The following is a 23,212-nucleotide window of genomic DNA, read 5'->3' as shown; positions in this document are numbered from 1 at the left end:
TCCAAATAAGGCTAAATGCACTCACTTTTATATAGCACCTTTTTGCTGACAGCTGCCCCTAAGCACTTTTCGTGATTCATCACGTTCAACCATTCACACACCATTGGAGACTGCAGCCGTGCAAGGTGCCGTTACTCCAATGGGAGCATCTTACAGGACATTCTTTTGGTTTTGTTTGGCCCTCTCAGCTTCATTACAATACAGGTAAAATTTCTAGACTATTTACTGTATATCAGTGGTTCTCATGGTCGGTGGGTGATGACAGGTTTGTGACAGAGTTACATTAACAATGGGGTAAGAAAGGGATGTAATAGGGCCACTGAGAATCTCGGGACTGATCTAATCCTAATTCTGATCTTAAGAACATGAATACACATAAATATACATACCTGCAAATGTCCAAATCAGCTGCGTTGCTCTGATTTCTATCTGCTAGCATGAAGCCACATTTACTTTTTTTTAATTAATTTTTTTTAGAAAAGCCCAACATATCCACATGAGCAAGCAGGTGTGTTTGCGACTGTGGAAAGGAAAAACTCCCCCAACAGGGAGAAACCTTTGCAGAAACCAGACTCAGAGGTGGCGGCATTCTGTGGACCGGTTGGGGTGAAAGATAGAGGAGAGGAGAGGAGAGGAAAGATAGAGATAGACTTGGTGGGGAGATACATACAATACCCTTGTTAGTACTACATTTAAAAAAATTTTTTTTATATAAATACAGTAATCACAGTGATCCAAATATTTTCGAACTGCCATGAGATTAAACCAGCCTGAGCAACAACAGAGCAAAAACCCAAATAATCACAAGAATGATAACAAAAGCAAAAGCAAAAAGGATCAAAACAAAGAACAAAAAAAAGAAAAGAAGAAGAAAGAAAAAAAACAAAAACAAGAACAAAAAAACAAAACAAAAAAAACAACATGATTTTGATAATTGACCACCCATCCATCCATCCATCCATCCATTGTCTGCCGCTTATCCGGGGGCCGGGTCGCGGAGGCAGCAGTCCGAGCAGAGTTGCCCAGACTTCCCTCGCCCCAGACACTTCCTCCAGCTCCTCCGGTGGCACCCCAAGGTGTTCCCAGGCCAGCCGAGAGACATAGTCCCTCCAGCGTGTCCTGGGTCTGCCCCGAGGCCTCCTACCGGAGGGACATGCCCGGAACACCTCCCTCGGGAGGCGTCCGGGGGGCATCCGAAACAGGTGCCCGAGTCACCTCAGCTGGCTCCTCTCAATGTGGAGGAGCAGCGGCTCTACTCCGAGCTCCTCCCTGGTAGCTGAGCTCCTCACCCTATCTCTAAGGGTACACCCAGCCACCCAACGGAGGAAGCTCATTTTAGCCGCTTGTATCCGGGATCTGGTTCTTTCGGTCATGACCCATAGTTCATGACCATAGGTGAGGGTAGGAACGAAGATCGACCGGTAAATCGAGAGCTTCACTTTTTGGCTCAGCTCCTTCTTCACCACGACGGACCGATACAACGTCCGCATAACTGCAGACGCTGCACCGATCCCCCTGTCAATCTCACGCTCCATCTTTCCCCCACTCGTGAACAAGACCCAAGATACTTGAACTCCTCCACCTGTGACAAGGGCACTCCACCGACCTGAAGGGGGCAAGCCACCTTTTTCCGGTCGAGAACCATGGCCTCGGATTTAGAGGTGCTGATCTTCATCCCAGCTGCTTCACACTCGGCTGCGAACCGCGTCAGTGCACGCTGAAGGTCCAGGCTTGATGGGGCCAACAGAACCACATCATCCGCATATAGCAGAGATGAGATCCCAATACATATTACACACTCTACGTAGACAAACACCCACATATACACCTGGTTCAGAGCTACTATGTGCAGCCAAACATGAAGGAGTCAGTGTAACAAGAAGCATGAAGCCATGATAGCCAATCAGAATCCTGGAAAAATCATGTTATGAATTGTGACGTCAATCTCCACAAACCCTCAGGTTTTCATAACAGTTTTTAACACTGGACCCCCCCCCCCCCCCCCCCCCCCCCAAAAAAAATAAAAAAAATAAAAAAGGAATTCCTTGATGGATATTTCAGCTTGTGAGAAATCGGGGTGTTGCGTGAGAGCTCATGAAGCCGATTAAAAGCCTGAGTCTCACACCCAATGTGAGTTGGCAGTGATGTACAGGCAGCATGGCTTTGAGGCTAACGCTTGTTTGGTAGCAATGAGGTTGCTATCTTTCATGGCAACACCAATATCTCAGCTCGGGTCTCAGTGTTGTGTCTGCTAAATTTATCAAAGCTGTGTTAAAAACTCTGGGCTTTCTTTGCAATTTTTACAATTTGCTTGGTGGGTTCGTGGGCCAGATCGAAGCCTCTCGGTGCACGTTTTGGCTTCCAGGCCTCATGCTTGACACCCCTACTGTACCTAGTTCAGAATGCTGCCGCACAACTCAGAACAAGAACCGTAACATGCTCCTGCTCACCTTCATGTCTAACCACCACCTCACTGAGCTCCTCTACATCAGTGATTCCCAACCGGGGGTACACGGACCCCTAGGGGTACGCGAGGGTATTGCAGGGGGTACGCAGAAAGATTATAAATTAGCCTACAGTATCCACCCACACAAAAAAAAAAATTATACTATATTATATTGTATTATATCATGAATCTTAGTAAGGCCATACGTTTATTTTCCATGAGTAGCAGTTCGTCCACAGTGATTGTAACACTACAATGCACATAATATGAAAAGACTATAAAGTGGCGCGCTTTAAAAAAAAAAAAAAAAAGGTTCACGTTCTTGCTGCGGGCGCGCACGATTCGCGAAGCTAGCTAACTCTAGCTGCATACCGACTGTAAACATGGATGCATGGCTAGGCAGGAGTAAACGTCCAGCTACCGCTACTGCTACCGTCGCCTCGGACGCAGGCACAGGCGAGCCCAGTGAAAAAAGGAATTATGAAAGACTTATGAAAGACAAGCAAGCGCAAGTGTCTCATTAAAAGGTATGTTTTTACACTCACAATAATTGTTTTATTTAAATGAGCAGTTGGATAGATAGAAAGACAAAGGGTTAAATATAAGTACACATTAAGGCGAATAATCACACATGAGAGAGGGGGTACTTTTCACATGGAAACCAGCTCAAGGGGTACACTGGTCAAAAAAGGTTGGGAACCACTGCTCTACATCCACAAACCCAGCCGAACACCAAGTCCAACTTCTTTCACCAGCCTCACTGTCTCTCCTGCCTGTAAGACCACCATGGGGTCCAGACACATCAGCCGCAGCATCAACAGCTTGGCCACCTAAAATACGGCTAAATATACACTAAATAATATACATCTGTGGAAAGACCTATTTACTTTGTCATGATCCATCTTCTTATACCACTTTATCCATTTCAGGATTGCTTCATCCGATCAGTACAGTGATCTTAAGCTTCTTATTTTCTTTAATCATCGTTATTAAGCCGACCTATCCTAAGAGAAAGCATTATCCTACTGTTGGTTGGCGCTTTAGCCTCACAGCGAGAAGATGTTCCTATACCAGCCGGGGCCTTTCTGTGTGGAGTTTGCATGTTTTCCCTGTGTCTGCGTTGGTTTCCTCCAAGTACTCCAGTTTCCTCCCACAATCCAAAAAGAAGCATGTGAAGTCAATTGGTGACCTTGAAATTGCCTCATGGCATGAATGTGAGTGTGTGTGGTTGTCTGTCTCTGTGAGTTTGCCCTGTGATGGACTGGTGACCTGGTGAAGCAGTATAGAAAATGGATGAATGGATGGTTTTACTGATAGATCTCTGCGGATGAGTCCTACAACCTGTGTGATCTCTGTACTTCAAAGACCACTTAATAATCTGCATTGCTCAGGTTGACGCAGAGATTGCGCAACACGTTCTTGTTGTCTGTCATACTTTTCCAAATTTGAAGTGATGTGAAATATTTGTTTATCTCAACTTCTGTGCTGGCATTCCCTTGAGAAAAAAAGAAGCTCACAGGACTTTGTCCAACTGCTGTAATGAAATGTATTTGGCAGGACCCTGCAAGTCTGATAAGGGAAGAGTTGTCTATTTCGAGCATCTGGACACAAGTTGGATTCTTATCCGCCCCATGTGGGTTAAGAAGAGAGAGGCATATAATACTGGAGATTCATTTTGGGAATCTTCTACCTCATAGAGACACCAGAACATAAATGTGTATCATAAAGAACATCTTCTTTCATCAAGCTATACATCAAACGGCGGTCTATTGAATGATGATAAAACAAGGTCTTGTGAAAATTGCTTTTCTCTTTCTTAAAAGCCAAAAAGCTGTCGCATGCAGACAGATTAAGCGAATCCTGCTGTGCCGCACATGCACGCACGCTGGAACACAAAAGGATGAGTTTATCAATAATTTGAATTAAATTGAGACTGATGTTGAGAATCGTTTGAAAAGAACAGTGTGGAATGACTGGTCACAAGGGGCACAAGGCAAAAATATCACACACATTTTCACAGGGGACATCAGCAGGAAATACCATTAGAATTCCTACTGAAAACGGTTTTAAGTAACGTATCACAATGCAAAGGATAACTTTGACTGACGGTCAACTTTAGGCACACATGAATTCATTGTTAAACTACGCTATGAAAGTACAAATCATGTAACAAAAAAGTACAAGTTGTACCAGAACATTAACATTCTTTGGAACAGTGAGTGAGATAGATGAGAGCGCGGAATACCAGCTTTGATTCCTGTACGCAGTGAAAATATATGGATTTTTACATTTCACTTCATTGAAACTATAAATCTGAGTGGCCTTGAGCTATCATATTTAACCACTTTATAAAAAAGGCCTTTTCATGTGACATGATTTTTCTATTTCAAGCAAATATCGATTGTGAGTAAAACTGAAGATATGGATGCAATTTTTCGAGTGTTGGTGTTCATGTATGACAGAAAGAATATGCATAGACTTTTCATGTTATCCCTAAAAAAAACTAAAAAATAAAACAATTAAAATATCTCTATGAAGACTTAAGCAGATCACAAGTGTCTATCCCCGTATTATTTTAATATTCACTATCAAGTTTTTATTGCATCATTTTACCCATATTATTGCTGCAAGAGCTTAGAATTTTCCGGACTTACAATATAGATTATATATACAGTATATATACAGTATATATATATACAGTATATATACAGTATATATATATACAGTATATATACAGTATATATATATACAGTATATATATATATATATTCTAAAAGGGACTTAATGAAGCTTCTGCTTGTATTTGTTTACAAGTATGTTAATAAAAGAGTCTTAATGAGTGTCTCTATTCACTAGATGTTTCAAAGAACCATAATGTTTCATCACTGAGGCCTCTCTCTCATTTTAAAAGTGGCAAGATTGTTGTTATGTGGTTTATAAAGGCACTGTATTTAAATGAATTTAACATAGGCCGAATTCGAATACCAATGAAGAAACCCACCTAAGAAAAGTATCATGAGTTGGCAGATCATTATTGTGGTGTTGCTGGAAAGAAAGACAAGGAACTGTCCTGCAAACTTCCACTTTATTGATGAAAACAAACAGTTGCTGTTGGCCAAATCCACACCTGGACAAAAAAAAAGTAAACAAAAACCAAAACTACTGAGCCACTAATTCAGAACATTCTCTTGCTCCCTCAAACAAATTTTGTTTTTTAATGTAATTATTTAATCATGGTTAAAGTCAATATTAAGACGCCGTTCATAAGACATTTCAAGTGAAAACACATAATTTTATTGTGTTATCGTTTCAGAAAAGTTTTCCGTTGACACTGCAACGGGCTGAAAACTATATCCGTTTCCACGGCAACGGAAAAAACAATGGAAACCATGGCTAATAGCGCTTTTTTGTTGTTGTTTTTTTGTAATGAAACCACACTCGTGTGCAAAGAACAATATATCATAAACATTAACAATGGCGACTGCACCGACATTCGTACAGGAGACACAACAACAGATTATGTGATCTGAATATTTGAATTTGGCACAAGTTTGACTGAGCAGCCGCCCTGAGCAGTCGAGTGTTAACAACATTGCTCAGGGACCCACAGCAGTTGGATTTGAACCAGTAAACCTCTGGTTACAAGCTTGCTTCCCTAAATTCTAGGGCTGCCACGGTTTTAATGAAAAAAAAAAGAGATTTATATAAAAAAGTTACATAAAAGTAGAAATGGAAGGCGTCTGCAATTGCAAAACATTGAAGATGTCAACTGAGAGATCTTTTGTTAACTTTTCCCTCTGGTCCCGGCTTTCGGCCCAACGCACTCGGTTTTGACACTTTTGCACACACACACACACTTGGACCCCAACACCCAAACCTAGTATTGGTATCAGTGCATCCTAATGATTAATTGTCATTGTTGTTTCTCCAGACTCTGGTTCAAGCCTGGAGGCTTTTCAGTGTGGAGTTTTCTCCATGTTTGTTTTATGTACTCCAGTTTCCTGCTCCTGTCCAAAAACATGCATTTAATGTTAATTGGTGACTACAAATTCCCTTTCTAGGTGTGAATGTGAGTGTGTGTTGTTTTCAGTCCAGGATGTAATCTGCTTTTGCATACAGTCCGCTGAGACCGGCTTCAACTGACTCAAAGTTAAATGTGAAAAAAAAAAAGACAAATGTTCAGTAAATCTAATCAGTAATCAATGGGACATATATAAATTAGGACTCAAAGTTTAGCCGACACCCTGAAACTCATACGGCCAGTCCTCTACATATGGGCAAGTCAAAATCATATGACCTGGAACATATAATGCTTAAAATACAAGTGAAAGTGAAATATAGATGTGGAAAAAAGAACAACATAGATCTTCTCTGACAGCTCTAATGTCCAGGCCATTCATCTTCTTTAACACTTAATCCTATTTTGGGGAAAATCCATGTACTGCACAGCTCAAACATTTAAGTGATGGCAAATGAATGAAGACAAACTTTCAAACTGAGGGTGATATTTAGAATTTTGCTTCTTCAATCATTATAATACAATGAAAGTGTTTATTAATATTCAAATGAGAATTTCTAATATGTTATATTGCTTCATGGGAAAAAAATGACAATTTGTTATTTCTTTGGTGCTGAATATCACCTGGTGTGTGTGTGTGTGTGTGTGTGTGTGTGTGTGTGTGTGTGTGTGTGTGTGCGTGTGTGTGTGTGTGTGTGTGGCGGATGCTACAGATTGTTCTATCGAGTATATTGAGAACAAAGTAGGTTTTATGTGTTTAATATAAACTGGTGTTGGTACTCAGTATCAGAAAACAGCTACAAGTTGTACTCATCCTTTAAAAAAAGTGGTATTGGGGCATCCCTATCATTAAAAATAAAATATATGGTAATCCATACGTTTTTAATAAATGGGGAAAGGCAAGATGAAGTTAAAAGAAAGTTTAGGAGCTTTTTTTTGGTATTTTTATTTCCCTACATCTGGAAACATACCTCATAACATATTGAAATCAACATTCTGTTGCAACACACACACACACACACACACACACACACACACACACACACACACACACACACACACACACACACACACACACACACACACACACACACACACACACACACACACACACACACACTAAGCCTTAATTTCCAGCGGAGACCTCGATATGTTATGCCTCCATACTTGTGCATATTTCATGGTGGCGGGGGCGGCTCCCTGCCTTTACGCGCACTATAAAAGCGCACGTCCCTCCCTCCACATGCTGACCAGCTCCTCAGCTGCCAAACACACAGTCACACACACACATACACACACAGCCTCTTGTGTTGTAGTCAGTCTGGCTGCATGTCACAGCCGCTTGCTCACAGGTTGCAAAGACAGAAAGACTTAATTCTGTAGTTTTTTGTTTTTGCGCGCGTCATTTTCTTTTGGATCTTTATATTTACCCTCCTCCGTTTGGATACTGCTTACCTACGGAATTGGATATGTGCACACAGGATGAGGACAACCCCTTTCCTACCCGTAGAAGTAAAATAAAATAGGCTTTCGGACGCACTGGATTTACTCCTGTCATTCCATATGAAGAAGTCAAAAGTAAGTAGCTGGTTTTGGGGTCCCCCCCTTTTTCTTTAATAGGTTTTTTTCCCCTGTATTTGTGAGTCTAAATTTAAGGAAATAAAGCATTTGGAGTTGTGGCGTAACGCGCAACCACAGGTCGGATTTGGCACAATTGTCTGAAGCCATCGCCAGTTCCGGTGCGCGTTACCCTGAAGTGCTTTTGGTGTGATGAAACGCACACATATTGAGGACTGGAAATCTCTCGTCCCTTCTTCGTGTTTCTTTCTTCTTCTTCTTTTTTCCAGCCGCGACGTACCTTTGCACCGTGGCACTGCTGTGGCAAACCCGCTTTACTCTCCTAAGCTGCGTTGATAGACGCTCCACCTGTGCGTAACTCACACACAGATTATCCCCCACCTGCATCCTTATTTCTTATTGGCAGTACCGTGCACTTATAATGCGTCCCTGATAAGCACGTCTCGTGGCACCGGTTTCTCGATTACTTTCAAGTTAGAAACTTAGACGCGTCCCCCCCTTCCCCATCAAAGACCCTCTGCTTTACTATGTTTACGCACGGGTCTATCGCGATTGCAGATTCTCTGTAGATTCTAATTCTGCGTTAAAATCATTGCGAACCAGCTTCAGTGTTGGATTCTTGAAATAAAACGACAGTGAACCCAACTCCCTCGAGTGAGTGACCCATCGCTTTCTGCTGGATGCAGGTGTGAGCGATGACAGTGAAAGGGGGTTGAGGCCTAAATATAACTGCTTTCTCTTTTTTAAAATCTATCCTTTTCTATTCACACAACTGGGTTTTTGTTTCCTTTTTAAACACGGACTAACAATCCAATTATTTCCTCCCCATCCACCTTCTCTTTAAATGTGAGCAGCCTGCAGGGCCAGCTTATGCTCCATGTCAGCCAGCACTGACACTGTAATCTCTGGCCTGTAAGGCATGGCTGACCTAAAAATGTGCAAAGTGAAGACTGGCGGTTTATCACAGCCATTTCCACCTTTTTAAGACCAAGTTGCATTTTACAGCTGGCGCAGGAAAGGTAAATCATGTGTCAGAGCAGCTCTTCAGGTTCATGCAACCAACCATGAGTTTGTGTCTTTAGGGGAAGCACAGAAAAGAATTCAACAGAAAACCTAAAAAGTCTTGTAAAGCATTAACCTGTGTGTGTATGTATGTTGTGTGTGTGTGTATATATATATATATATGTGTGTGTGACTGAGAGGTCATGATGTATTTATGTTAGTAGTTGTGTGCATCAGAGATGGAAGGTCTTTGAAGTAAGGCAGGGCGTCTAACAGTAATCGCATTCTGAGCAGAGTTTCCTTCTTCAGTCTTACTTTAATGGAGTTATTTTGAAGTAAGTTGTGCCTGGCTGCAGTGCCAGACACCTTGCCAACTTTGTTACAGATGCTACTGCCCTCTGTCATGTAGTCACAAGGAGGAGAAAGAAGGGATGTCACTCCATTTGAGCCTCTTTCTTTGGACTCTTGCGCTCCTTGTTGGTTTCTGCTTTACTTCCATGTGGCGCATTAAAGTAGAGAGCTGTTGATCTGTTAACGATGGTAATGTGTCTGTATCTCGGACCCATCCCAGTGAACGAGATTCTTAATCGGGCTCTGACATCTCGGCTGAACGCGCCGAGGAAAGCTGTGGTCTGTGTGAGTGTGTGAGAGAGCATGTCTGGACCTACTCGCCTTCACACAACATTTGGAACCAGTAGAGAGCGCTACTTTTCTAATGCTGGTCAGTTGAAGGCTTTAAAGCAAGTGTGGAGGTTTAGAAAGAGATCACATGAAGTGACCCCCCCCCCCTTCCTTCCTTCCTTTCTTCCTTCTTTGTGTTCTGTCTGTCACAAAAAAAAATGTTTTCCTGATCTGCTGTTAAATCATTGACTCTATTTACAAATAATGAGCAACGCTTCAGAAGTCGTCTGCCTGACTGCCTGCAGCCCCCCAGAGTCACATCTCAAAGATGATATAGGGGGGGCAGACAGGCTAATGCTGAGGAGTGTTTGGGCACCAAGTGTAATTGAGTCGCACACGGTGGCAGTTTGGGCCGCAACTTCCAGCGCAGGCCGTAAATCCACATGCTCACTGCTCACATAAATCTCTGTTTCTTTTACTGTTATGGCCTTTTTCCTGCTGAGGAACGAGTTGTTGTTGGTTTTTTTTTTTTAAATAGAAAAACCACAAGATTTTTTGATATTCAAAATTGAATAGCCGAGCTGTGACTGTATATGTGTGGAACAAAATTTGCTGTAACACTTTATAGTAAATTGGTTCACACAGAGTGCGTGAACTTCATCTTACTTCTCACTTCTACAGCCCAAACAATCAATTTTTTTTTTATGCATTCGTCACAAATACTTCTTTGCATTAAACTGGATAATGATACAAAACCTGCTAATTTCCCTTTTTTAAATGGGGTAAAGAACATCATCCGTAAATAACATGCACTTGAGGAATGAGCGTCAGAGCTGAGTCTGGTGGTTGTTCCAGTTGACTATGAGCCAAATCTTCTCTGCCAAATCACGTTTTTTGACTAACGCATATTGACTCTTGTTTTAGATAAAAATAAACCTTTTGTGCTTTATGTTGTTTCACTCAGTTTTCGCAAGCATTTCCATTTTAGAAACATTACATGAATAAATCATCCTGATTTTCCCAAGCAATGGAAATGCTCTTGCTCTTACTCGCTTTTTGCTTAGTTCAGCCAACTTTTAGTAAAGTTTTGGAGGCTTGAAATAATCAGGGTTAGCTTTCACTAAAGATAACAAATCCGACTATCCAGTAGACTGTTGCAATGTCTATCCAGCATTCTTCTTCTTTGAAATATTCAGTGGTCACACAGTTTTACCACCCCTACAAAAAAATCCCTATTCAACCCAGTAATGGTCAGCATTAAAAATGTTCTTGTCGTTTACCATTAAACTAGAAAAGATGTGACGGCTTCATTTGCTTGTTTTGCCATCGCAATTATGTCTCGTGATCGAAGATGCATGCAGGAAGGAGACAGAGGATGTGTTCGAATTAACACCTGAATGAATTGGTTTACAATTGGGGTTACATAAACAGCAGGAAGAGAAACGGTAAACATTAGCGGAGTGCCGGCGTGCCGGGTGGTGATAAATCAATGGAGGCGAGTTGGGAAGGGTGGTGGTGATTCCGCTGTTTGATCGAATATAAAGCCCTTATTATCCAAATCTCAGCACATTGTTGCACAAAGTCTGCAGACCTTTGATGAGGAATTTGTCCCTGAATGTGGCAGCGATTATGCCTTGATGCATTTAATTCACTTGTCTGCAGAGATTTAAAGCTTGTTAACTATCAGTTGTATACCTCCTGGTATGTTGACATTTGTAACACTCCCCTCGTCATACAGATCATAAGAGTGATGAATGTGTGTCAGTGCCGCATATCAAACAGTCGTGCTAGCTCATGCCTGGCCGTGATTCCGTCCACAAAGTCATTTGCTTTGTGTTCAGTGAGAGCCATCGCTGCTGCGTGGGCGTCGGTCGTCTCCACCTACGGAATGTGAAGGTTCACCTGATGGCTCGAATCTTTGAACAGATATGATTTGTTCCTTTCCAAGCACTTCTCTGCAGGGCACAATTGGCAACGGATCATTCATTCACACAACCAAAATGATCAGTCACTTTTATCAATGTGCTTTCTCTTCTAACGTGACTCACTCGACCCCAGGTCACGTGCAAATCGTTGCTCTCCAAAGTCATGCACTGGTACAAGTCTTCTGAATTTTTCCGTGGTTATGCACCGTCGTGCCTTCGCATGGAGGCTTAGAGAATGACCTCTCCTCAGAAATGAGAGAGCGTGGCCAAACGTTGTGGAAAGGGTGCGATCTGCCGAAAGAACAGGAGGGATTTCCCCCTTCAGAGACGATCCACATGCCGACACCTGCAGGTTTTGTTTGTACATCTCCCCCGAATCGACAAAAAAAGTGTCTCCGCAAGAACTGTTGGCATCGTCCCGCTCTACAAAAATGTTGGCAGATACATGAGTGCTTTTTTCACGCTTGAGGAGTTCCAAATCGCTTTACGCAGTCACATTCCAACACTCATTCATACGCCATCCATCCACACAATGCATCAAAGACAAACATTTTGTTCATCATCGGTACTGTCGCTCAGTCGCTTTCGGGTTTAGACTAAAATCATACAACTTCACTAAAGTGAGTTACCTTGAGTTGTGACGCTGTGACTCGGTTGGTAGAGCGAGTCGTCCCTCAATTGGAAGGTTGTAGGTTTGGTAGCCTTTCTGTTCATATGTAGAAGTGTCCTTGAGCAAGCCACTGAACTCCAAAGTGCTCCAGTGGATGGACTGAGTGCCTCCATTGATATGTGAATGCAAATAAACGATGTAAAGTGCTTTAGGGCCTGCTCAGGCGGTGGAAAAGTGCTGTACAAGTGAAATCTATTTACCACACCTACCTCGCGAGCCCCGGAGAAGTAAATGGTTGCGAGTAAAATAATGAGATTCCAACCACATCTTACTTAAGATGCCAAAGATGAAATCATGTCATTTCTAAAGATTTATCCACCCAGTTGAATAAATTAAAAATGATGCAGTTATAAATAATTTAACAACCAGAATAACCTCAGCTTGGGTGGAAGTATTGAAGAGAACAGAGTTTGAACAGAGTTAGCGTTACTACTCTTCTAATTTCTTCATTAAACAATATGAAGTTCCATTGATCTAGCAACTGTGCCATCCTCAGTGGCTTCAGGACAGTCCATTGTGTGTGGTGAAATCAAGCTTTAAACAACACAATGGGCTGATTAATATCAGGCTTTAAAATGACTTGCATAGTAAAAACTATAGGATTCGTCGTCTTACTGGGAGAGAAACACTGGTCGCTGTGATGAGGGTCTGCGGTAAAAATCCACTCAACACCCCGACCATGCCCCCTAAGGCAGCTGTCACGTTCTGCTTTGATTTCCTGTTATTATAGCTGTGACCACAAGAGGGAGCCTTCTTCTCCACTTGCATCACTTGAACAACCTCCAAACTTGTAATCCTTACTAATTGATTACAGAAATGTGCACCCAATACCCCCCCCCCGTACTGTCAGAGCAGATTGTCTGATTCTTGTGAAGTGGGACGACTACAGCCTGTTTTGTATCTCTGATGTGGAGGAGAGGAAAGCCAAGGGAAGAGATGAGTCACTGCACATTGTAAAAGGAGGAAAATCGCATTACAGCTCCAGAACTCTCACCTCTGTTGTGCCGCCCAAGATTAAAGTAAAGAGACTCAGTACGTCTCTCTCTCTTTCTCTGCATCTGTCTGAGATTTGAAGGGGTTCTGTTTCTACCTGATTTTCATTGACTATATAACCCAAGAGGACACAATTTGTTCGCCTGATGAGCACCTAAATCAACTCACTCAGTTCATGTGTGCACAATCTTTCAATTTCATCCTTGAAGCTGCGGAGAAACAGCAGCGTGAAGGATGCACAATCAATGGATCCAAATCCTGTAACTCAAACCACGTGGCTTCTGTCACAGAGTCCTTGTGTCCTAACTGTTTGATGTCTTGTTCCTGCAGTAACAATGGGAACAGAGGGAGCAGCAGTCCACTTAAAGAACATGCAGCCTAAATAGAAGCGCGTTTGTGAGCCGCATGAATGCCTTGCTCAGATAAATCCTGGCATTCAGCTGCAGTGTTTGTTTTTGTCATGTTCATCTCGTACTGCAGATCTCCTCTTGAAGTGGATGTGTCAAGTGACACGAAGTATATTTGTCTTTGTAGCAGATAATGAAAAAGCTTTCCAGTGAGCCGTGAGACAGAAAACACACTTCGAGAACTCTAAAGAGTGTTAAAACAATGTTTACAGAACTCAAGTCTATTAACCACTCCACTGAGGTCTGTCACTTTGGAATTCCTGCAAGCCTCTTTTTTTTTTTTTTTCTTCGCCTTCTTTTCTCTCCAAGCAGACATGCTAAATACTTAAGATGACTGGTTGGATCAGTTGAGATATTTATCAGACCTGGGTTCTGGCTTGTCTGAGCATTAGAAGGCTCCGACTTATGGAACATTGAGGATGGAGGTCGGTCACCTAGCCACACCACCAGAGCCGAGTTGAATCGGGTTTGTTCCTGTGGAGCAGCACAATACAACAGTGATGTGATTTTTATTTCGTTCTTCTTTTTGAGGCAATAAGCATGGCTTGTTTTGACGACTTTCTTCCAAAGTCGAAAAATGTCACATTTTTTTGTCGTCTGCTAAGAGCAACGCATAGATTCAGTCTGGATGCAGTTTGCTTTAGGGCACAGGGAAGGATCAAGTCTGCCCTGATCTATATCTCTTATGCTGAATACCTGTATACCTGAATACCTGTACAGAAGGATACAATCATTGATTCATAATTATTAAAGTCCTAATTATGAAGCAATACGTCCTTAATGCTTAAAGACATATTGCTTGCTTAAATAAGCTTAAAAATTAAAGACCAGCATAAAAAAATAATTATATCATGCAACTCCCGGCATGTCTGAAGTCCAGCTTCAGGGCACGAGAAGATATGTTATTAAACGGGCTGCTCCTTCTGAAAAAAATTTAAATTAAAATTAAATTAATATAAAAAATATATTATAAATATATATTATATTATATAAATATAATATAAATATAAAAAAAATACGTAATGCTTGTTCCATTTTAACTCCTGTTGGCTGCTTGGTTCACATATAACATGATGTGAATGGATTCAAACAGTCACATCTTTCATGGTTTACTTCATAGTGCTGCACAATAAATTACCAATTTATGGCAACATCAACATGCACAATAAAGCCGAGTGAGACCAAATGAATCATGTTTTCATGCATTCGTCCACTTGTCGAAAACACCCCAAACTACAAAGTCAACAAACCTGATGCGCTTCTGAAACGTTACTGGGGGGTTTTGTCACAGTTGGTGGTAATTAATTGCGTAAAACAGCACTGATAAATGCATTTTTTTTTTAAAACCACGAGTGAAAAAAGTTAATCTTTTAGTTTTTATTTTGTTAATCATTTAGCTGTTGCTATACTACTTAGATCGGTGTTTCCCTACTGTTTTACTTTAAATTCGTTAAAAACGCATATAAAAATGAGGTATCGTCAAATATTAAAAGTTTTTGTGCTCTGAGTAAATGACAGCTGTGAAACTCATTCACTCAGTTGTGTTTGAAATTATGGGAACATGCTATTCAGGGTCTTTATTCAGTTATATTTGTACAAAACCTACAAGGTACGAAAACCTTGTTGCAACCCAATAACATCAAAGAATAATGACGGCCATTGAATCAACCTGGTTTCTTGTTTTACGAGGCGATCACAGCTAAAGTTTTTTTTTTAGTTGAATTGATTCAATTCAAGGAAAATTAAATTGGCATCAGCCCCAAATACACCCCTTGATTTAACTTGATTTTTGTGCCGTTTTCTGTCATTAAGAAGAAAATATCTCTGGAGTTTTAGTTTAAGCTGATTATCCCAATTAAAGAATGAATGATTGAATTCTTCCTGTTGCAGCTCAGAACACCGGTTCTTCCAGCTCGGTACGGCATGTTTATGTTCTCTTCTCTGCACTGACTCGCTCAGAGCTTCAGCAGGTGCCCTCAGACTTAATGGAAATCATCTCTGCTGCGTTCTCTGGTGGCACAGAGCAGAATATTAAAATGTTATTGTGGTTTCTGTGCAGGACAGCTCTGGATATGAAGTTTGTCTTATAATAAACCTTCCTCCGTCACTCTCTTCCTCATGCGATTGTCTTTCCCGAACGCTGGAACTGTCCGCACAAAGCTTTGGACAGCAACCCCCCCCCGTGGCTTCTGAGAAAAACCTTCAATCTTCAGTCTTGTGAAGAATTTTATAAAATTATCCACTGGATCAAGTGGACCTTTCACACAAAGTCTTCGAGGGCCAATAAGTCGATTTTTGTTGGCCCATCGAAGGTTGTCATGTCGGGGCTTTGGCTTCACAGCCGCAGCATCTTTGGAAAGGATCTCGAGGGAACTGTTGCTTTAACGATCATGTGCTTTCTGTTGAAAGTTGCATGAAAGCTTGATGAATTACAAATTTAGACTGCCATGCTGTGATGTTGGCCTGGAACTTAAGGCTGGGATATAATGTGAAAATGTGAAATGAAATCCGAGGCCTATGTTCCCCACAGGCTTAATTATATTGACTTCGGAGAGGATTTTGTGTTTATTTCAGGTTTCATCTGCTACAGTAAACTTTATTTTTTTTCATTTGGCATTGGATCCTCTTTTCAGTGGCCAGAAAGCAAAAAAACACATCATCTGGCAACAATAAAGTCTGAAATAAAATGTAAGTGAATTTATGGACTCTTCCTTCTTTTTCCTGCAAAGATGCATCTGATTTCATCGGCACTCTGATTATACCGTGGCTTGTGCACATGTTCAGGCTCCTTCAGGGGCCCTGGCTCTCAGACATTGACATGTTGCCTCAACTCTCATAGCTAACAGGAGCTCGCGGCGCCCCAACACAGGAAGGACCTCTGGATATTTTCACAAGAGCAAAGTCATCATATTTAACCATTCGCCACGGCTGAGCAGGCGGTGGAGTGACTCCGAGCTGCTGTAGGTCCTTCAGCGCTGTCCTGTTTCCACGCTTCTGTTGGCTTGAAATTACATTTTCTGCTTGATCAGGTTGCCCCCGATCAAGGATGAGACTTCACAAGGGACGCCTGATACAGTTGTTACGGCTTGATACGGCTTGTAAAGGTCATTAGCCACCGTTGAAGAATAATTACACAAGTGCCCTGAGGTTTTTGTTTTGAGTTCACATTACTTCAGGGTAATGTGCTGTGAGGTAAACTGAAACTGTTCTTTGTGGTCTTGAGCGCTGTCACTTGCAATTGCTGTCAGTTTTCACATGACCGCTTTTAGGAATTTGACAATATTGCCATAAATCACTGAAGCCCAAGGCCATTTTTCTGCGATTTCTACCTGAAGAAAACATCTTTCAGTGCAACACCACAACCGCAGCGAGGGCCGATACGAAGAAAACCTTTTGAAACACAACAAGCCACGTTGGTTCAATCAGCTGGACAAAGTGAGATTTAAAAAGACATTTCTCTCATATCTAATCTCAGCGGTGAGTTAGAGAGACACTAACAGTACTGCTGATGGAATGTAGTTTTAGCATCAATCTTAATCTCATCAGAAAAATGCGAGAACTTCTTATTTGAACCCTTGATCACATTGTACAGATGTCATGATAGTTAATCAGGTTTTTTTTTGCTCCTGAAGGCTAAATTCATGAATCAAGCCATTGCCATCAAGTTTCTTGTAAGAATATTTATGACACTCCCCTGTGGTTTAACACCTTATTTGGCACGGCATTAAACATTCTCTTTGTGTTGGACATTTTATGATAAAAAAGTTGGCATGATCATGTCTTACATGAATATTTCATCAGTCGCAAGCATTGTTTAATTTTAAAGTGAGATTCTAAAAAGTTCTAAATAGGGGTATTTACTGTCGAAAGATGGAAATCTATTGAGTCTGAGTCAAGGATCATACTTTTTCCTCTCTATGCATGACGATGGTTTAGCACAGTCACTGTTTGCATGTTCTTCCCGTGCATGTGTTTGTTTTCTCATCGTAATCCCTTTTTTCTCTGACAGTCCAAAAACATACATTCAAGAGCATATAGTGGCCCTAAATTTCCTTTGTGTGTTTTTGGCTCGTGATGGACAGGCGACTTGTCCAGGCTGTAACCGGCTCTCGCCCCTTTCTCAGCTGGGATTTGCTCCAGAACAATGTGACCCACAGTAGGATGAAGTCATGTTGAAGGCGGATTTATTTCATGTGTTTTGTCTCATGTGCCTCTGAAGTAGCATTAATCCCTAACAGAAGGTAGTACATTTATTTTCCCTAGTAATGAAAACAATTCAGCAGCTAATGGCATCCTGGTCCCTACCTATGATCTCTAACCAAAACATATGGAGTTTATTATTTGAGCATGTCGGCAACCGTGTATATTCTGAATTACACGAGCTGACAGTTTCATCGCAAAGTAGAGTCACTCAAGATTAAATGGTTAAAAAAATGCAATAATTCTGACATTTTGCAGAAAACACAAAAATCCTTAGTTGTTTTATGGTTTTAGGACTGCATACAGCTGCCCAATCTGGTGCAATGTAAATAAATTGCTGTGTTCCCTGCAGCCTCCAACCTGGTGAGGCCTGAACTTAGCAGAGGGAACTCCTGAGTCATGGTATCAACAAGTCTTTAAGTCGTCCCTTGGGTGTCTTTGCAAAGCTTGAATCTTAACGTTGATGCCGACTTCAGGCACAGCATGTGTTTGGAAATGTTTTTTCTGTCTTAAATAAAACAAGCCAGCTATTTTGTCATGCTACATTTGAATCCATATGGAAAAGTTGTGAGTTGAATCAAAAACGTCTGGATCAAAGGCAAAAGACACTTCAAACTGTCTGCCGGGCATTTCTGCAGGAGAAACAACTGACTGTGTGCTGTGCTTAAGAAGGTGGTGCAGCTTCCCCTGTCTTAAAACTAGACTTCCAGCGTGTGTTTCTGCTGAGCAGCGTGGCTCCTTAAGCTGTCGACACTCACTTCAAAAGAAACCAATAGGTTTTGAAAAAATCTCTCTCAAAGAGCTGGTTGACATCACTGCGACAGACATTCCAGACCACTGCCATATACCAAATGATCTGAGCTACCGTTCTTATTCAGCAGCCTCTTTTAAAGTAAGGATTGGCGAGCTTATTGGGAGAACTCTGAACAGTGGTGTGAAAGTGTGGTGAGACAATCGGACAAAGAAGTACAATTGCACAATCCTGCTTATCCCCCCCCCCCCCTTTTTTTGTTCCTTGTTGCACGAGCCAAATTCCCCTCCTGCAGTTGTGCTTATTAACCAGAGCCGACCTGCTCCTTGTTTGTTGACCCAGCAAGTGATGTGGCTGCGTAAAAAGCCAGAGTGAGGATCGCAAAACATCGCTTTCCCCATCCAAAGAAAACAAAAAAGAACATGCGTCAAGTCCATTTTCTTATTTTTATCCCCCCGCTCACACACACACACACACACACACACACATTTTCTAATGTGCTCTGGGTGGCGATCTCAGATTTCCTGCAGGACACTAACCGGACAAGGCTATCACAATCAACACACCCATAATTCAAGTCAACATGTCCTCTGAAGTAGCAGCAATTTATTTGGGTGATGACGGCTCGGGTTCACTCGGTGTGGCCACATCCCGACTCAGCCAATCGTTGCGTTTACATTTAAAGCTGTTTGACAAGATACTTTTAGATTTTTCTTTTCTGAATGGAGGACATGATTTACAATTGTGTGTGAAACACTCAGTCGAAGTCGCCCTGATCCTGTTTAGGCTGCCCCTCCTTCCTAATGTTATTAAGAATACAGGGTAAGTGGTCCAAACTACCCATTTGTTTCTTTATCAAATGTATCCACAATTTTTTGTTGTTTTTTAAGGTTATTGATTCAGAAAAAGAATTGAATAACGGACTTTCATAGACATGCAATACATTTTTCGGCAAACAAAACACTTTTCATTCCTGTGGTGGCGTGAAGTTTAAGAGACTGTTAACTCTTTCGCATTTAACTAAATCCCTTTAGGAAAAATGTATTTATACTGATTCAACCAAGCCCACAGACTCATACTGCCTCTGTATTGTTTCCAATGTTTCATTGCTTCACCGTTAAAACCCTGTAATCTGCTCCAGACCGCACACACTTTCATAATCTTGGGTTGAAGGACATCAACATCGGATGCACACTAATCTTCCAAACCTCATCGTTGGAAACCGCAGGGATTCACTCCTCCCCATGATCAAGTCTGATTCACTGCACATTGGAAGAGGCTTGTTTTTTCTCCCTTCTGAAACATATGTTAAGCTGCAAACCAAACACTACGATTTGCTCTCGTCTTGCGTCCAGTGGGCCATTCATTCAACGACAGCTCGTGAACTCAGGCTGCGTGTTTCTCTTTGCTAATCAATGTCATTGCGCTTTGATTATCAATCTGCATGGGCTTCTCCTCCATCTGTTCATCTGTGGCTGATGAGTTATTCCAGACCAGCTTTACTCTGGATCAGAGAGGGCAAGGCGAACTGTGTGTGAGGTCAATAGTTGCCCATCAAACACACCGGTTGTATCACATCTGAAATTGATGGATTAATCTGTTTTTCAACACCTGGGAAGCAATTCATTTGTAGAGAGGAAAGAATGCAGTCTTTCACATAAGGATTTTGTTGTTTTACCTAGTTAGGCAGACAAACGGCTCCACAAAATCCTGTTATCATAAATACCATGAGGTTCCATCAATGCATTAATGTAAGTTCTCAGTACTTTCATACAACTGTTGCAGTATCCATCCTAATATCAAAACCCCCAAGTACAACCAATATGCATTTATTGTACTTGTTTCCTTAATGTCCATATTGATCATTGAAGCGAAGCAAAGACATCTGCTTCAGGAGGACGTCCTGATTGAACCAAAGCCAATCTTATGATGAACTTAAAAATACCACTTTTGAACCAAAATAAACAACAGCTACCTCACGTCACCAGTGGTTTGTTCTTGTTATTGGGACAGACGTTGTGGCATTGATACTCTCTAATGATCAAAATTACATGTCACAAGATTTGAGTGTCTGGACACGGGGTACTCTGACTGACGAGTGACGTCAAAGAAGCTGGGAGGAATCAGCTGATTAAATTCTCATGAGAGGGAAAAAGCTTCTTGTGGTTGTTTGTAGCTGCTGCATCAAACAAAAAGAAAAACTCCCTTTTACTCCAGCTGAGTAATGATTGTCACATTAAGCCATTGTTGCTGCTTCTTGTCTGCTTGGTGAACAAATCTGAAAGGTTCTTACATCATCAGCGCCTGGATCATTGAGCTTGAATACCTCATCATTAATCTACAACAGTCACCCCTGCCAAGGAACAGCTCCAACTTGTCTGACAGCTGCCCCTGAGCTCGCTTGCTTTTATGTGTCTTGGAGTAATTATCTGGCTTCTGTCTATTAGCTTGTAACTCATTCTGTTAGCTTTAACAACTGTAAGTGCAACTCGGCAGACACTGGGAGCAGCAAATTGAATGTTCCTGGAGGCTAATTCGATTTCCACAAGAAGTAAGTGCACTCCAGTCGCTCCAAGTTCAAGTGTAGGTGCAGTTGTGACCTCTCTGTTTTACGCTTTCAGCTTTTGAAAAGACTGTTGTATTGCATTATATAATGAAGTCAATGGATTTGACGATAAGTGTAACCTAAATCCTGCTAGTGTTTGATTCTAGATAAGAAATACAGCCGCCTCTGCACTCTTATCTTTATGTGGCCAAAAGTCCACAGCTTTATCAAAGCCTTTGTTCTGTGCTTGTGATGGAGATGTTAAATATTGGCACGAGACCATGACTAAGTTATTTCCCGGTGTGCTTCCAGCAGCAGGTGTGTCGTGGAAGAGAGGTGGCAAAGATTATGACCAAACCTCTGCTTAAATGAGATAAAAGCTCATGTATTTATTCGTACACCCTTGGCTGACCTGAGCCTGGATCAACTCTCTGACATCTGGACAACAATAGCGGCCTCGTCATTCCTCCCTGCAGCCTTTGTCATCCGCTCCAATTTAATCCCCGTCATGAAACATGGGAACTAATGTCTCACGGTCAAATTTGAAGCCGTTATGTTGTCAAAAGATTAGGATAAAACATCCCCATCCCTCCGACAGAAACAGGCCGCACATTGCCAGGGAGGACAAATGTCATGCGACGTCCTGTGTGCTGCTTTTATGAGATTATGTGGATAAGAGGGCCACGAGGCCGGCGGTCTGGAGGGCCTCCTCGGCTCATGATGCCTACGATTCAAAGTGGTGCGGGCAATATGAGTCCAGAGGGTAATGATTCTCTGCATTAGGGCGACGCGGGAGAGCTGGCATGCCACAAGAGCTGTAATGCACCTGATGATAATGATGGACAAGAAGGCTTCAGTTTGGAAGGCTGCCTCTGACGCCCATTGGCCTGTTCAGTTCCGTTCTGCTGCAAAAAGTGGAGTAAAAGTGGTTGATTTGTTCCATTTCCAAAATGAGGGGGCCTTATGTTCGGCTTGTGAAACCTTCCATCGTCCTGTCAACATGGCTATACATTCTGTCAGGATAGAATTTCCAGAAAGTGTTGCAGAAAACTCTGAAGGAGTTGATGTTTCTCCACAGAAGCCTTCTTGCTTATTGATGTATTTGGCCTAAATTACATGCTGCTATAAGCATTATGTTTGGGGAATCGGATCCATTTGTTGTGACTGTGGTATTATCAAACCTTGATTAAAAAAGATGGCTCATGATAAGATCAGTTCAGAATAATTCCAGCAGACGTGTATAAATAATGTTTTGCATGGGTGGTAATAGACACATGCAGTATATTTTTACAGAGATGCATAAACACTCATATTCACTCCTCTTGTTGCAGTGAAACCAAGCTGGTGATGGAGCACCACAAAGAGACTGTGGGGAGTGTTTATTTTAAGTATCATGTAGCTATTGATCACTTGATGAAGTTTTCTAAATATCCATCATTCGATCGGTCGACATGTTCTTCTGTGTGAAGTTTTGGCAACACACCAACCAAAAGGGACCACTGAAACCACCGTTAAATTAATGTAAATGTTGTTGTAGCCTTGTGACCTTGTGACTACAGGGGGTCTGATAGGTTTATTTAATTTTCTTGCAATCCTATACATAGTGGTTAAATATTTTCCCAGAATTCGTTTTTTTTTTTTTTTTCTTCCTCGAGGATATTGGTTTTGAACACACCCTGCCGAGCTGTCCTGCCCAGAGTCTGCCCATTACAGGCGTGTTTCTACTATCATCTCCACTTACAAAACAGAAATGATGATCAGAGAAGTGATTCAGGGAAACACTGTGGGGGCGTTTTGCCATTGCACGTCATGTTGCTCTGACAAGTGCAAACTGTGGCTTGATGAATGTGACACGTTTCAAAAGTGAGAACAATTCAGAGAGATCTGATCGGTGGGATTAACAACGGCAGGAGTAAAAGGAAACTGTGGGCCCAGTAAAACCAAAAATTCCACAACATGCTTACAAATGCCGCATTTCCTGAAATTGCACATTGTTGGAATGTTGTCGAAATCTGGAGCCGAAGTGAAGATTTTGCATTTGTAGCAAAGTTTGCAC

At 41.7% G+C, this 23,212-nt stretch overlaps 1 protein-coding gene across 1 annotated transcript in view; it reads left to right on the top strand.

Annotated features, from left to right (window-relative positions):
• Positions 1-7,786: 7,786 nt before the first annotated feature.
• kitlga (kit ligand a) overlaps positions 7,787-23,212 on the top strand; it is a 34,460-nt gene continuing 19,034 nt past the window's right edge. The window contains exon 1 of the mRNA XM_080505464.1: positions 7,787-8,042. Coding sequence (XP_080361590.1) covers positions 8,028-8,042 — 15 coding nt within the window. The 5' untranslated portion in view covers positions 7,787-8,027. The remainder of the gene's footprint in view (positions 8,043-23,212) is intronic.

The sequence above is a fragment of the Blennius ocellaris genome (genome assembly GCF_963422515.1).
Source record: "Blennius ocellaris genome assembly, chromosome: 11".
Taxonomy (NCBI): Eukaryota; Metazoa; Chordata; class Actinopteri; order Blenniiformes; family Blenniidae; genus Blennius; species Blennius ocellaris.
This window is presented reverse-complemented; position numbering and strand designations above follow the sequence as displayed.